This window comes from Chiloscyllium plagiosum, chromosome 17 (genome assembly GCF_004010195.1).
Source record: "Chiloscyllium plagiosum isolate BGI_BamShark_2017 chromosome 17, ASM401019v2, whole genome shotgun sequence".
NCBI lineage: Eukaryota > Metazoa > Chordata > Chondrichthyes > Orectolobiformes > Hemiscylliidae > Chiloscyllium > Chiloscyllium plagiosum.
The window spans coordinates 50,385,799-50,402,963 of NC_057726.1; the positions used below are offsets into that span (position 1 = coordinate 50,385,799).

A 17,165-nucleotide genomic window follows, 5' to 3' on the forward strand; every position below is an offset into this window, starting at 1 on the left:
GTGATAGGTGGATGAAGGTGAGGGAGAAGGTGATAGGTCAGAGGGGGGAGTGATGGACTGGGCCTGAGGACAGTGCCGAGTTGGCGGTTTGGGACTTGAATAGTGTCGGGGGAGGGGAAATGAGGAAGCTGTTGAGGTGATGAGGTTGTGGATGGTCTGGCAGTTGATGGTTTGATGTTGGGAGGGGAGGTCGTGATCAAGGGGGCAGTAGGAGGTGATGTCTGCAGGTTGGCACCTGGCTTCAGTGATGTAGAGGTCAGTGCACCACACTACAACTGCACCCCCTTCAACCTACTGCCCTCACAACATGCAGCCCTCCACTCCCTCCGCTCCAACCCCAACCTCACCATCAAACCCGCAGACAAGAGATTCAGTAGTAATGCGGCGCACTGACCTCTACACCACCGAAGCCAGATGCCAACCTGCAGACACGTCTTCCTATTGCCCCTTTGATCACAACCTCACCTCCCATCACCAAACCATCATCTGCCAGACCATCCACAACCTCATCACCTCTGGGGATCTCCATCCACAGCCTCCAACCTCATTGTCCATGAACCTTGTACTGCCCGATTCTACCTCCTTCCTAAGATTCACAAACCTGACTGCCCCACTCAAGCCATTGTCCCAGCCTGCGCCTGTCCCACCGAACTCATCTCTTCCTACCTCGACACCATCCTGCCCCCTCTTAGTCCAGGAACTCCCCACCTATGTTCGTGACACCACTCATGCCCTTCATCTGCTCCAAGATTTTTGTTTCACTGGACCCCAATGCCTTATCTTTACCATGGGCATCCAGTCCCCGTACACATTGATCCACAATGACAAAGGTCTTCAAGCTCTCCGTTTCTTCCTATCATGCCATCCTAACCAGTAACCTTTCACTGACCCCCTCATCCGGCTAGCTGAACTGCTCCTCACCCTCAAGAACTTCTCCTTCCAATCCTCCCACTTCCTCCAAACCAAACCAAAGGGATAGCCATGGGCACCCACACGGGACCCAGCTATGTCTGCCTATTTGTCAGATATGTGGAACAGTCCATCTTTTGCAGTTACACTGGCACCACCCCCCCACCTGTTCCTCCGATACATCGATGACTGTATTGGCGCTGCCTTGTGCCCCCACGAGGAGGTTGAACAGTTCATCAACTTCACCAACACCTTCCACTGAACTCAAATTCATCTGGACCATCTTGGCAACCTCCCTCCCCTTCCTGGACCAACACTGTCTCTGGTGACCAACTAACTACAGACATATACTACTAGCCCACCGACTCCCACAGCTACCTAGACTACACCTCCTCCCACCCTACCTCCTGTAAAAACGCCATTCCTTATTCCCAATTCTCTGCCTCTGCCACATCTGTTACCAGGATGACCAATTCTACCTCAGAAAGTCCCAGATGGCCTTGTCCTTTCACGATTGCAACTTCCCTTCCCACGTGGTTGACAATGCCCTCCAGCACATCTCCTCCACATCATGCATCACCATCCTTGAACTCCAACCCTCCCAACACAACAAGGACTGAACCCCCCCCACCCGCCCCCAGTCTTCAATTTCCACTCCACCAACCTCTGGATACAATGCAACATCCTCCGCCAGTTCCGCATCGTACCAGCAGAGATAAATTTCCCTCCCCCCCATCAGCGTTCTGAAAAGACCATTCCCTCCGCGATTCCCTCGTCAGGTCCACCCCTCCCCCACCAGCACACACCCCATTCCTGGCACCTTTCCCTGCCACTGCAGGAAGTACAAAGGCTGCGCCCACACCCTTCTCCTCACCTCTGTCCAAGGCCCCAAGGGATCCTTCCACATCCGTCAGAAATTCACTTGTACCTCTGCCAATGTCATCTACTGCATCTGTGGCATCCGGTGTGGTCTCGATCAGCAAACACATCAATTTGGACCCCATTTACTAACGTCTCAGAAACAGAACCGGAAATGATATCACCCACCACAACAGACATAAATATAAAGTAGGACAGAACACCAGCGCTTCACCAGAGGCTCACTGATGATGTTGCCTAGTATGGTGACGAAATGTCTGAGAACAAACCTACCAACTCAGTGAGCAAACTTACAATATGAATGTAGTCTCTAACTTCACACCACATTTACCTGCATGGACTTCAGAGGCAGAGAAACTGATATGTCTTTTTCCCCCCATGGACCACAGAGCCTGCCTGGTGCTCTACACAGCTCAGACTTGCTCCGTAACAGATCGATTCAGGGCAGAGTGTGTGTCACAAAAGTCCTTAGCCCATCCTGCACTTCCTCTCTTTTTATTATTTATTCACAGGAAGCGGGCATCACTGCTAGTCCAGTATTTATTGTCTATTCCTATTTACCCAGAGAACTGTTATGAGTCAACCACAATGCTGTGGGTTGGGAGTCACATGTAGGCCAGACCAGTTGAGGATGGCAGATTTCTGAGAATTGACAATGGCTTCATGGTCATCAGCAGATTTGGAATTCCAGATTTTTTTTTAAACTGCATTCAAACTTTAAACTGCTGAGTTTAAGCTCAGTTCAAATTTTAAACTACTGAGTTTAAGCTCAGATGCAAACAGCTTTTTTTACAAGCCCCACCCCAGAATGATATATCAGTGATGATTATGAAAAAGAACAGAGCAAGAGAAAATAAGCCTGTGTTGCAATGATGAGAGGGCAGGGTGTGATCATGCTGAGTTTAGTTGCTTGCCACAGAATCATTAAAAGCATCCCCTCTATGATTAGGCTGTGTACTTCTGTGATTTAGGCTTGTAATCAGATAGCTTTCAAATTCTTGAATGAGTACTGCAATTGGTGTTGGCTAGGCATCCTCATTTTTATCAGTCGGGGACAAACTCGCAGATTTAATTCCTGTCATTCAACCTGAGAAGATTTGCATAACTCATCTGGGCATGAGCCACCTACATTTCGCCCCACACATATATACTGCATGCTCACTGGCACCTTAATGCCACACCCCTGGCTGTTGCTGTGACCAGAATTGATGGTGCCATGTTGTCACAATCAGTGCTGGTGACATAACCAGTTTTACTGGCATCACAGCCAATACTGGTCTCAAATGCTACAGTACACAGGCGGTCCACTGGTGCCTGTAACCACTGGGTTTTCTCTCTGAAAAAAATCCATCTCCTGCTCCTGACAAATGCCCAACTATCAGCTTCTACAGGTGGCCAAAACATGAGCAATAAAAGGCTCCTGGTTTCAAATTTTCCTTTTGTAATCCAATTAGTTATGAACTGATAACAAAGCATTATGAGATACAAAGCAGTTTACAAAATTTCCAACATTTTTCAGGTCATGTTATTCAGCAGCAAGGACGTGCTGTAACACACAACTAATCTATAACCATTCCTCACTTCTTTTTAGCTAGAAAAGGCAACAATACATGGTCACATTGTCTTAATTTCTATAACAAAAAGGTTCCCCTGTTAAACTCTTGATTCAGATTGACGTTCCGAGTCGTTCATCCCTTTCTCCCTTCTCTCCTTAAAACTGTTCAGTTGTTCAAAGAGTTTTGCAAAATTTGAAGTTTTAAATCCATCCTTGAAGTTCCGAGCAGCAAAGGCATAAAGAATGGGGTTGATGGAGCTGCTTATGAAAGCCAGCGCCCCAGATGCATCTTTCATTGACTGGTAAGCCTTGTCCAGTTTCTGTGAGAGTTCTGGATTTGAACTCTTCACCAAGAGTGAAGAAATTTTAACAATGTTTCCTGTGTGATAAGGAAACCAGCAAATGGCAAACACCAGCACGATGCCTGCAATGAGCTTCACCGATCTGTTTCTTCTCTGAGAGACCATTTGTTTGATTCTTTGAGAAGCACTGACATATGAGATAGACAGAGTGATGAAAGGAATAAGAAACCCCACCAGGGTTTCCAACAGAAAGAGACCTATCTGGTGTCGGTCAGAGGAATAAGCTCTTTGATACGGCCGTCCATTTTCATCCAACTTGAGTTCAACTGCCACAGAAGGAACAGCCAGAAGTAAAGCCAGAATCCAAACGCACGCAGCCACTTTTCTGACTGCTGCCCTCTGCCACCAGGCCTGGATGCGGAATGGGTAGAGCGCGGCCACCAGGCGCTCCACACTCAGCGCAGTGATGAAGAAGACGCTGGCGTACATGGATGTGAAGATGAGGTAGACCGTCAGTTGCCAGAGCCGGATCCCAAAAATCCACGAATCGGCCAGAAAGTAAATCCAAAACGGCAAAGTTACCAGCACCACAAAGTCGGCCACGGCCAGAGACAGAATGAGAGTGATGGTGGAAGATCGCTGCTTAATGTTACCGAGAATTGTCACAATCACGACCAAGTTCCCCGGGACTCCGACGAGACAGGCCAGACTGAGGACAGCACACGCCACTGCATTTTGCACTGGCATCGCCTGGAGCGTCCCATTCCGACCCCCAGTTGTGTTGAAAAGGACCATTGCTTCTGCAGACGCCTTTCAACAACTAACTGCTTCTCGCGAACAAAAGCCAAGAGGGACTTCCTTGAATTTCACACTCTCTAGTTAATATCTTGCAATCTCTCCACCCGATAGAATCTTTCAGTGAAGAACAGTTTATCTATAATTACTTTCGTACTGCGAGAAGGCAAGTGCTGCTCCCTAGCAGATAAGTATTTGTTAGAAACAGGCACTTAAAGTACAAAGTATAGAGAGAGAGAGAGAGGGCAAGAGAGTACATTTCGAGTCGAGAAGACTTCGTCAGAGCTGAAGCGTAGAGAAATGTGTAGGAAGTGTGGCTTCCTCCAGTTAGCAGTGACTTTCACTGGAACCCTGCAGCATACCAAGGACAGACATGTGGGCATTTCTGCTATAGTTTAGGAGAGGATTAGTGGGTATAGGGGACTGATGGGGAAAAGATATTAGTGAAGATGAGATGTTCATCCAGTTTGCGCTGTGTTTCACTGGAACACTGCAGCATGCCCAGGACAGACATGTGGGACGCGAGCGAATGTTAAAATGACTGGCTATGGGAAGGTCTGGGTCCTGCTTGTGCATAGACTGCAAGGTTTCCGCAAAGCGGTCACCCAAGCTGCTTTTGTGTCTCCAATGTCGAGTAGGTCACATTTGGTGCAGCGAGTACAATACACAAGGCTAGAGGAGGTACAGGTGAAATGCTGCTTCATGTGGAAAGACTGTTTAGGCCCTTGGACGATGAGGAAGGAGGAAGTGAAGGGGCAGACGTTGTCCCTTCTGCAGGCGTTGTACATGGGAAGGTGTGCCACTCCCCAGTTTTATTTTGTACTTCACTTCATCCATCGCCTCAACAAAAGACTTTTTGCTCTTTCTTACAGACATCAAGGCATGTAAGCTCCAGCGACTTATAGATTTATGCCCCCCCAGCACCCAGCCCTTCCCAGCCCTCAAATACCATCACTTCCTGTCTCCCTGAGGTCACTTGCCCAATCCCAGCCCTTGGCATGCGTTCTCCATATCTGCTGACCTTCTCTTCTCTATGGCTGAACGTATTGTCTTTGACAAAGAACTCAGCTTCATACCCTTACGCCCCCACCTTTATGAATTCCAGGCTCGCCGTGATGGTGAACTGTTTTTCTGCCTCCTTCTTCTCCGCGCTCAATTCTTGGGCAGGAGCCCCCTCGCTTCCCGTTCCACTGACCCATTCACCCACCTCCAGTATTCACCCTCCACTTGGACCCCTTCCCCAGCCTCTTACCTGCCTTCAATCTCTTCATTGAAAACTGCCGTGTGACATTAGCCGTTTCAATGTCTCTGCTCCTCTCACTCGTTCTAACCTAATCCCTTCTGAAATTGCCACACTTCACTCTCTCAGGTCTAACCCTAACTTTGTTATCAAACCGGCTGTTAAAGATGGCGCTGTTGTAGTCTGGCACACTGACCTTTACCTGGTGGAGACTCAGTGCCACCTCTTGGACACTTCTTCCTACTGTTCCCCGGACCACAATCCCACATCCAAATATCAAGTTATTGTTGCCAGGACTGTTGCTGACCTCATTACCTCCAGAGATCTCCCCACCCCCATTGCCTCCAACCTTATTGTCTTCAAACCCTCAGCAGCCCCTTCTACCTCCTTCCCAAATTCCAGAAACCAGACTGCCCCAGTAGGTCCATTGCATCAACCTGTTCCTGCCCCCTGAGCTCATTTCCTCCTATCTTGACTCTATCCTCTGTCCAGACCCGGCCCACCTATATCTGCGATTCATCTGATGCCCGCCACCATATTGAGAATTTCCAGTTTCCTGTCCCTAACTGCCTCCTGTTCACCATGGCTTTCCAATCCCTCTCTACCTCCACACCCCACTAGGGATGGTCTGGGAGCTGTCGGCTCCTCAACCAGAGGCCTGAACAATCCCCGTCCACCACCACTCTCCTCCACTTAGCTGAACTTGTTCCTTCACTGAACAATTTCTCCCAATATTAATCTCACTTCTGCCAAGTCAAAGGAGTGGCTGTGGGCACCCGCACAGGTTCCACTTATGCCTGCCTCAATATGGGGTGTGTGGAACAATCCTTGTTCCAGTCCTACACTGGTCCCCCTCCCACAACTCTTTTCTCAGTACATTGACAACTGCTTCGGTGCTGCTTCATGGTTCTGCCAGGACTTTGAAAACTTCATTCATTTTGCCTCCAATTTCCACTCCTCTATAACTTTCACATCGTCCATTTCTGACACTTCCCTTCTTATCATTGACCTCTCTGTCTCCATTTTGGGGAATAAACTCTCCACAGCCATCCACAACAAAGCCACTGACTCTCATAGCTATCTTCACTACAGCTCGTCACACTCCACATCCTGCAAGGACTCCATCCCATTCTCCCAGTTCCATCACCTAGGTTGCAACTGTTTGGATGATACCACCTTCCAAAACAGCACAGTTGACATGGCATGCTTCTTCCGTGACCATTTCCCACCCTCCACTGTGGTTGACAGGGCCCTCAACCGAATCCAACCTATCACCCGTGCTTCCACCCTCACCCTTGCCCATCATTCACAACACAGTGATCGGCCTGCCCATCTCCTCACTTTTCATCACATCAGCCTCCACATTCAAAGGATCATTCTCCACCATTTCTGACAACTCCAGCAGAATGCCACCATCTTCCCCTCACTCACCCGTCTGCACTTTGCAGGGATCGTTCCCTCTGGGGCACTCCAGTCCATTCCACAACAATCAACAGTACCTCCCCCACCTCTCCACAGCACCTTCCCATGTAACTGCAGAAGGTACAACACTTGCCCCTTCACTTCCTCCTTCCTCATCGTCCAAGTGCCTAAACAGTCTTTCTACAGGAAGCAGCATTTCACCTGTACCTCCTCTAGTCTTGTGTATTGTACTCGCTGCACCAAATGTGACCTACTCGACATTGGAGACACAAAAGCAGCTTGGGTGACCGCTTTGCGGAAACCTTGCGGTCTATGTACAAGCAGGACCCAGACCTTCCCATAGCCAGTCATTTTAACAAAGTGTCCCACTCGCGTCCCACATGTCTGTCCTGGGCATGCTGCAGTGTTCCAGTGAAACACAGCGCAAACTGGATGAACAACATCTCATCTTCAGCCGAGGCACTTTGCAGCCTTCTGGATTTAATATTGAGTTCAACACCTTTAAAGTGTGAACCATTTCTTTTAGCTTGTGCTCATGTCCCTCCCCTCCCACATTCCACACACTGTCATATCAAGTCTATACCGTTGTCCTGCCATTCTCACATTCTGTTCACTGAAATGGAAACCACTAACATCTTTTCACCTGCACCCATCACCGCACCATCCCCTCCCCAAACTGCAGCATAAATGCTGTCCCTCCACGCTGCACTTCAGCTCTGATGAAGAGTCATCTAGACTCGAAACATTAGCTTGCTCTCTCTCCGTGAATGCTGCCTGACCCGTTGTAATTTCCTGCATTTGTTGTTTTCAGTACAGATTCAAGCATCCGCAGTAATTTGTTCCTACAAAATACATGGAGACATTTGCATTTACATGTTGTCTTTCATAATATCCTTAAAGTGCTTCAAAATAATGAAGTGCATTGATCACTATTGTAATGTCGAAAATACAGCAGCCAAATTGCATAGTTGCAGAGCACAAAACACCAAAACCAATATCAGAAACAATTTACACTTAGATAGCTCCTGCATCATAGTAAAATGCTCAACGTTGCTTCAGGAGAGTATTATTAAATAAAATTTGACATGTGCCACACATGGAGATCTTTAACAAATGACCAAAGTCTTCATCAAAAATAAGTGAAATTTCTGCTCATCAAGTACTGATGTCTGACAATCTGTTTGACAGACGAGACCCAGTAGGAGGTACGAGAGAAGAGCTGGTGAGCCAAGTGAATGGTTCATCAATTGTTGATATTGTAGATGGATAAACCATAACCAGAACATCGGGAGAGCTGCAATATTTCTCTTCAAGACAATGCTATGGGATCAACACCTCACTCAACATCTCATCCAAAAATGGCACCCCTCCTTTAGGGTGACACTGCAAGAGTGAGTTTGTTGAAATGAGATTTAAGAGACAACGTTTGGTAGTTAGCTGTGTGTGTGTACCATTAAACCAAGACTAACTCCCACATGCAGAACTGTTGAAGGAACTAATGCTATTGCCAAAGCTAAACTCTTATTCTTTCTATCAAATCGTGTTCTCCTCCTGTCTGCGTGAGTTTGCATCAGGTGCTCTGGTTTCCTCCCACAATTCAAAGATGTGCAATTTAGGTGGATTGGGCATGCTAAGTTGTCCATAGTGTCCAGGGATTTGCAGACTAGGTGGGGGAATGCAGGGTTACAGGGATGGAGTGGGAGGGCTAGCTGTGGGTGGGATGCTCTTCAGAGGGTCAGTGCAGGGCTTGATGAGTCAAATGGCCTGTTTCCACACTATAGGGATTCTGCAATTCTATGAAAAGCAGTTGCAAGTTTCTCTTTGAAAAGTTAATTTCTAAATTATGAGCTGCCAGAGGAAGTGGTGGAGGCTGGTACAATTACAACATTTAAAAGGCATTTGGATGGGTATATGAATAGGAAGGGGTTAGAGGGATATGGGCCAAGTATTGGGAAATGGGACTATGTTAGTGGGTGGCACTGTCTGTGTGGAGTTTGCATATTCTCCCCAAGTCTGTGTGGGTTCCCTCCAGATTCTCTGGTTTCCTCCCACAGTCCAAAAATGTGCAGGTCAGGTGAATTGGCCATGCTAACTTGTCCATCGTGTTGTGTAAAGGGGTAAATGTAGGAGAATGGGTCTGGGTGAGTTGCTCTTTGGAGGGTCGGTGTGGACGTGTTGGGCCGAAGGGCCTGCTTCCACGCTGTAAGTAATCTAATCTAAGTTAGGTTAGGATATCTGGTCGGCATGGCCAAGTTGGACCGAAGGGTCTGTTTCCGTTCCGTCTGACTCTATGGTTCTGTAATTACTAATGAAATTATAGGAATCTGGGATTTCGAAATGTGGCATTTCGATGTGCTAATTTCTTAGCAATAACTAAAAAGCAAGTCACCAAGCAAAATTATCAACATTCCTAAATGTTTAGTTTTTCCAAGACAGTTCGTTAAATAGTTAGCTTCCAGAAACATCAATACTTGCGAAAGGCAGATATGTAAATAAGAAGGTATTGATTCCACCTTGAGTTTTTTCAAGTGCTGACCACTTCTGCAATATAATAAATGTACACAGTCTTGATGCTGTAGAACAACTCCTAATGTACACAGGAAATGACAAATGCTGAAATATTTCACTGACAACAGTTCCTCAATCATTAGTTAGAAAGGACCATGTTTCTCTCTACAAACAAAGCCCAGATATACGTAATGTGGTCAGAACATATGTCTAGCTGTCAGACCTATATTCCTGCTGTTTGCGACACTCAGGTTCTTAGTTGTGGTGAAATTTGTTGTTACCCTCATTTTACTATTCCTCATACACTCCCAGCTATTGTCAGCTGCCTACCTGAAAACTGGCTGTCCCACAGTGATACTACAATTGATATGTTCTGCCTGGGTCTGGGACAGCTGCCGACCAGTAAGATTGCTCTGTGCTCTGAGCAGCACCAGAATGCAGTGGTGGCCAGGCCACACACAAGAGGGTCCTGGCTAACTGCTCGGTCTGGGGATTTCTAACACGTCTGACTGGAGCCGGGCTAGTGATGGGGAATACAGTGGGCTGCTGAGTCTTTAGAGGCCGGGAGGAGGAGAATGACCTCGCGACTGGAGGAGTGCCCTCCTCTCCCTGTCTGACAGCAGCCCATGCAGTGAAAGCTTCAGTGCTGTTCGTCACACCTATCATGTTCATCTACTGCACATGTAAAGTGGTAGAGACAGAATGAAGCCATTGAAAGGCCATTAATTGGCTGCTGTTGAGCCTCATTAATTCAAGATTAGAGCGGTGCTGGAAAAGCACAGCAGATCAGGCAGCATTCGAGGAATAGGAAAATCGATAGTTTCGGGCAAAAGCCCTGTTGATTTTCCTGCTCCTCGGATGCTGTCTGACCTGCTGTGCTTTTCCAGCATCACTCTCATCTTGACTCTAATCTCCAGCATCTGCAGTACCCACCCCCGCCTCATTAATGCAGGCAGGCTTCCTGATATCTTCTGAATCCAATACAATACAGGAGGCAGGTCGGGGGTGCGCAGAAAGCTGGGTGGCAGGCCGCCTGTTTTATTTTACGAGTGCCTCCAGCCCCACAGCAAATATTCCAACAGTGGGGCCATAAAATATAGACCAATATGTTTTCAGCCCCTGAACCGTATTCATAAAATCAGCATGAACTGACATAGTGTAACCCAGTGACCACCATCACTATCCTCTCTGCCCTAATTGGCTCAGGGTTCAGAGTAAGAGTTGCTTGAGATAGCTTGCTGCCACCAATTATGCTTCATTCACTCATGGGATGTGGGCATCACTGGCTAGACTAGCATTTATTGCTCCTTGCCAGATGCCCTTGAGAGCGGCCTTCTTGAACCGCTGTTGTCCATGTGCTTTAGGTAGACTCACAACAGCGTCAAAAAAGAAAATCCATGACTTTGTCCCAATTCTTTGTCTGTACATTGCTTGACCTGTCTAATGATCACTGGTAGATATATCACAGTAGAGACCTTTGCATTGTCGTCAGTTAACAAGATAGTTAATTGCAATAATATTAAAAAGAACTGCATCCCTAGTTATGCATAATTGTCAGAACTCTCAGTAACTGTGTAGAACACAGCCGCTCCTCATGAAAGATATTGTAGAACTTCCTGTCCCGCAAAGAATAATATTTTAATATTGTTAGCTTCAGCCGTTGTATTAAATTGTATTAAATACATTTTGTTCATGTGCCTTTGGTGAATATCACGCAATGAGACAGTCTCTCCATTTTTATCTCATGTTTCTAGGATTAAAAGTGCAAAACTGATAGCTGCCAGTTATTGGAACATTAGCTGATTTTTTCCTTATTATATTTTTTATTATTTTATCAATTTTGACTTTGAGCTGTGAACAGGGAGCTATGCACTAAAAATGACTTGTAGACTTTGGGAAACAACTTGTGGTAAAAGATCAAATCAAAGAAGCTTTTGTTTATTTATGAATCTAGGATAGAGAGTTACTTGCAGTTGAGACTTGATTAAAAGGGTTTCTACAGACACAGTAACCACCTCCTCCCTCAGGAAGAATATTCTGTTTAAAACAATAGCAAAAGGTGGCTATTAACCTGGGAATTGGTGCTGGCAAGTCTGGAACAAGCCTTATGTTTAAGCAGATAGCAATTGTTGAGCAGTAGTGGAGATTTCAGAAAAAGGCAGTCAGTCTAGCAGGGCGAGGCCATAGTTGAAGTTCTGTCTTTTGGGAGATGCATTTGGCTGTTGATGACACAGCATGAAGAGTTGAAAGCTCCCTGCCCAATCTCCCTCCCCAGCTTCTAGGAAGCCCAAAGAATAGAAAGCTGAGTTAGAAATTTAACTATCGTTACCTGAGTGAACTGAAAAGTGACCCTGATTGATATTTTCAGAAAAGCCACCAAGCAGCCCACGTCTATGGTTGTGAAAGAATGCATTTAAGTAATCTGACCAGTTTTGTTATTTTCTGTATCCTTTAACAGTGTTTGTTTGTCTGGCTTTTGTGTGAATGGAGACCGAAAACAAATGTTGCAGGTTTAAGGCATAAACATTAATTTGATTATCTTGCTATTTAGTTTTTCTCTGCTAAAGCTATTGTACATTTCATAAATTGTTGAGTCTTGCATTTCAAATCACACACCAGTGTCTTGAATTAATTATGCACAAATTCTGGGATTGGTTATTCAAAAGTCTTGTTAGGAACCATTGGAGTAACTACTGAGGGTCTTGTAGAGTTAAATGTTGCTGTGCATTGAGTACAGAGGTAAAAGGCTGATTTGATTTGGCTGTTTGTCTCTATGTTGTAACATGGTTTAGAGGCAAGTAAATTACTATGAATGCACACACAGGATAAAAAGTGATTATAAACTGGGTAAGCAAAGATTTCAGCACATGCTCAGAGCAAGTCTGGACTGCTCCACTGATATCACAAGGCTGGAGCTCAGAATGGGAGAAATGAAGTAGCTCAGACGTTGGAGGGAACAGACGTTTTAAGGAAGCAGAGCATAAAGAGAGCAGGGAATCGAGAGGCCATGATCCAGATCAAAGGCTGTTGCTGAGAGGCTGACAGATCACGTTCTCCAAATCCAACCCCAACCCATTCCTGTTTGAGCTGCTTCCTGTACTAGTCACGCCTCACTGAGGTACCGTGCTGGGAATCAAGATCTGCTACTCCCAGGGTCATCACAAAAGATAAAGATTTTATCAAAGGATGCAAGATTCCCCAATTCACCTGCCTTTAAGCTTGGGTTAACATTAAACACAGCCAGATTTCTGTATTTAACAAGAATTATTATCTGTTACTGGTAAACAATTATGAACTGCTGATAAAGAACTCTATGTGTTAAATCTCTAACGCACTTGTAAAACTCTCTCAATGAACACATAGAGACAAACACAAAAGAAAATGAAGGCAGCTCAATGTTCCCTGTCAACAGCGTTTGCTGAGACACTTGTCAGGACTTGCTGCTCCTTGATCTCTCTCCTCCAAGTACTTTTAATTCCTTCCAGGAGGCACAGAGTAACTTACTCTCAACTTGTAAAGTTTCTGACTAGTTGGTTAAAAGCCGCAGCTTACCACAACAGGCAAGGGAAAAGAGCCTGGTTATTCTCAGACTTTAGTTGTTTGTTACTGCAGAGACCAGGAGATCACCACACATTCCAGAGATCTGAAGGTTTCTGACCAACTCATTCACACCCACAACCTGTTCAGCTACCTGGGAGCCAGTCACACAGAAGGCCTATGGCATCAAAAACTTATCATCACTTCACTGTCCAACCTATACTTCAGCTGGCAACTGCCAAACTTCATTTTGTACACTCTACCTGCTACCACTTCATCTGCAACTAAACATCCTCTGCTGGTTAAACAAATATCAGTGTAAACACAGCTTAACATAAATACTCGTAACTTGCCAATAAAAATCCCTTGGTTTTAAAAACTGTCCTTTTCCAATTTCAGTTATAACTTGATAGAGATGTACAGCTTGGAAACGGATCTTTCAGTCTAACTCATCCATGCTGACCAGATATCCTAACCTAACCTCATCGCATTTGCCAGCACTCAGCCCATACCCCTCTAAACCCTTTCTATTCATATACCCATCCAGGTGCCTTTTAAATGCTGCAACTATTCCAGCCTCCTCCACTTCCTCTGGCAGCTCATTCCACGTGTGCACCACCCTCTGCTCCTTGGGCCCCTTTTATAGAACATAGAACAATACAGCGCAGAACAGGCCCTTCAGCCCTCAATGTTGCGCTGACCTGTGAACGTTTCTCAGCTCGTTCCCCCTACACTATCCCATCATCATCCATGTGCTTGTCGAAGGATTGTTTAAATCTCCCTAATGTGGCTGAGTTGACTATATTAGCAGGTAGGCCATTCCACGCCCTTACCGCTCTCTGTGTAAAGAACCTGCCTCTGATGTCTGTCTTAAATCTATCACCCCCCAATTTGTAGTTATGCCCCCTCGTACAAGCTGACATCATCATCCTCGGAAAATGTCTTTCACTGTTTATCCTATCTAATCCTCTGATCATCTTGTATGTCTCTATCAAATCCCCTCTTAGCCTTCTTCTTTCCAATGAGAACCGACCCAAGTCTCTCAACCTTTCCTCATAAGACCTTCCCTCCAGACCAGGCAACATCTGAGTAAATCTCCTCTGCACCTTTTCCAATGTTTCCACATCCTTCCAGAAATATGGGGACCAGAACTGTGCACAATATTCCAAGTGTGGCCGCACCAGCATTTTGTATAGTTGCAGCATGATATTGCTGCTCCAGAACTCAATCCCTCTACGAATGAAACCTAACACACCGTATGCCTTCTTAACAGCACTATCCACCTGGGTGGCAACCTTCAGGGAGCTATGAACATGGACTCCAAGATCCCTCTGCACATCCACATGACCAAGAATCTTTCCATTGACCCAGTACTCTGCCTTCCTGTTATTTTTTCCAAAGTGCATCACCTCACATTTAGCTGCATTGAACTCCATTTGCCACCTCTCAGCCCAATTCTGCAGTTTATCCAAGTCCCCCTGCAACCTGTAACATTCTTCCACACTGTCCACTACTCCATCGACTTTAGTGTCATCTGCAAATTTACTAATCCATCCACCTATGCCTGTGTCGAAGTCATTTATAAAAATGGCAAACAGCAGTGGTCCCAAAACAGATCCTTGTGGCACGCCACTAGTAACTGGACTCCAGACTGAATATTTTCCATCAACCACCACTCGCTGCCTTCTTTCAGAAAGCCAGTTTCTAATCCAAACTGCTAAATCACCCTCAATTCCATGTCTCTGCATTTTCTCCAAAGCCTACCATGTGGAACCTTATCAAAGGCTTTACTGAAGTCCATGTATACCATGTCAACTGCCCTACCCTCATCTATATACTTGGGCACCTTCTCAAAAAACTCAATGAGGTTTGTGAGACACAAACTGTCCTTGATGAAACCGTGTTGACTATCTGAAATCAAATTGTTGCTTGTGAGATGATTATAAATCTTATTTCTTATAATCCTTTCCCAGACCTTTCCTACAACAGAAGTAAGGCTCACTGGTCTATAATTACCTGGGTCATCTCTGCTGCCCTTCTTGAACAAGGGCACATTTGCAATCCTCCTGTCCTCAGGTACTAGACCTGTAGACAATGACGACTCAAATATCAAAGCCAAAGGCTCTGCTATCTCCTCTCTAGCTTCCCAGAGAATCCTCGGATAAATCCCATCCAGCCCAGGGGACTTGTCTACTTTCACTCCTTCTAGAATTGATAACACCTGTGCATAACTAACCTCGATCCTTTCTAGTCTAATAACTCGTACGTCATTCTTCTCCACAATATTCTCCTTTTCCTGAGTGAACACCAATGAGAAATATTTGTTTAGCACCTCTCCGATCTCTGCGGGGTCCACACTCAACTTCCCACTTCTGTCTTTGACTGGACCTATTCCTACCCTAATCATCCTTTTATTCCTTACATACCTATAGAAAGCTTTAGGGTTCTCCTTTATTCTATTTGCTAAAGACTACTCGTGTCCTCTCTTTGCTCTTCTTAACTCTCTTTTAAATCCTTCCTAGCCGATCTGTAACTCTCCATAACCTCATCTGTACCATTTTGTCTCATCAACACATAAGCCTCTTTCTTCTTCTTAACAAGAGATGCAATTTCTGTAGAAAACCACGGTTCCCTTACCTTATCACTTCCTCCCTGCCTGACAGGGACATACCTATCAAGGACACGCAATATCTGTTCCTTAAACCAGCTCCACATTTCAATAGTCTGCATCCCCTGCATTTTGCTACCCCATTCTATGCATCCTAATTCTTGCCTAATCGCATTATAATTGCTCTTGCCCCATCAATAACTCTTGACCTGTGGCATGTACCTATCCTTTTCCATCGCTAAACTAAATGTAACTGAATTATGGTCACTCTCTCCAAAGTGCTCACCTACAACTAAATCAAACACCTGGCCTGGTTCATTACCAAGCACCAGATCCAGTGTGGCCTCCCCTCTTGTCAGCCCTTCGACATCCTGTGTCAGGAAACCCTCCTGTACACATTGAAGAAAAACTGATCCATCCGACATACAAGAGGTATAGCATTTCCAGTCAATGTTGGGGAAGTTAAAGTCCCCCATAATGACCACCCTGTTCCTTTCACTCCGACTCAGAATAAGTTTGCTAATCCTCTCTTCCACCTCCCTGGAACTCTGCGGAGGCCTATAAAAAACTCCAAGCAGTGTGACCTCGCCTCTCCTGTTTCTAACCTCAGCTCAGTAGATGAGGTTTCTAACCTCAGTAGACGAGTCCTCATCAAAAGTTCTCTCAGCCACCGTTATACTATCTTTGACTAACAAGGCCACACCTCCCCCTCTTTTACTGCCTTGCCTGTTTTTAATGAAAGATCTAAACCCTGAAACCTGCAACTTCCATTCCTCACCCTGTTCTATCCATGTCTCCGAAATGGCCACAACATCGAAGTCCCAGGTACCTAGCCATGCTGCAAGCTCACCTACCTTATTCGGATACGTCTGGCGTTGAAGTAGACACACTTCAAACCAGTTTGCTGTGTGCCAGCACATTCCTGTGACCCTGAAATCTTGTCCCTGTCCTTCCTACTCTCATCCTCCTGTACACTGCAGCTACACCTCCAGTTCCCATCCCCCTGCTGAGCTAGTTTAAACCCACCCAAATAGCACCAGCAAATTTCCCACCCAGGATTTTAGTACCCCTCTGGTTCAAGTGAAGACCGACCTGTTTGTAGTGGTCCCACCTTCCCCAGAATGAGCCCCAATTATCCAAAAACCTGAAACCCTCCCTCCTGCACCATCCTTGCAGCCATGTGTCAGCTGGTATCTCTCCCTATTCCTTGCCTCGCTATCACGTGGCACGGGTAACAACTAGAGATAACAACTCGGTTTGTTCTAGCTCTCAGCTTCCACCCTAGCTCCCTGAAATCCTGCCTTACATCCCTATCCCTCTTTCTATCTATGAGGTTGGTACCTACATGGACAACCACTTGAGGCTGGTCCCCTCTCCCTTCAGGACCCCAAAGATATGATCCGAGACGTC

At 45.9% G+C, this 17,165-nt stretch overlaps 1 protein-coding gene across 1 annotated transcript; it reads right to left on the reverse strand.

The window, feature by feature from the left end:
• Positions 1-2,684: 2,684 nt before the first annotated feature.
• On the reverse strand, positions 2,685-4,839 carry LOC122558683 (leukotriene B4 receptor 1-like). The gene has a single exon (XM_043707470.1). It carries the CDS (start codon positions 4,438-4,440, stop codon positions 3,442-3,444), a length of 999 nt encoding a protein of 332 aa, XP_043563405.1. The 5' UTR covers positions 4,441-4,839; the 3' UTR covers positions 2,685-3,441.
• Positions 4,840-17,165: the final 12,326 nt, after the last annotated feature.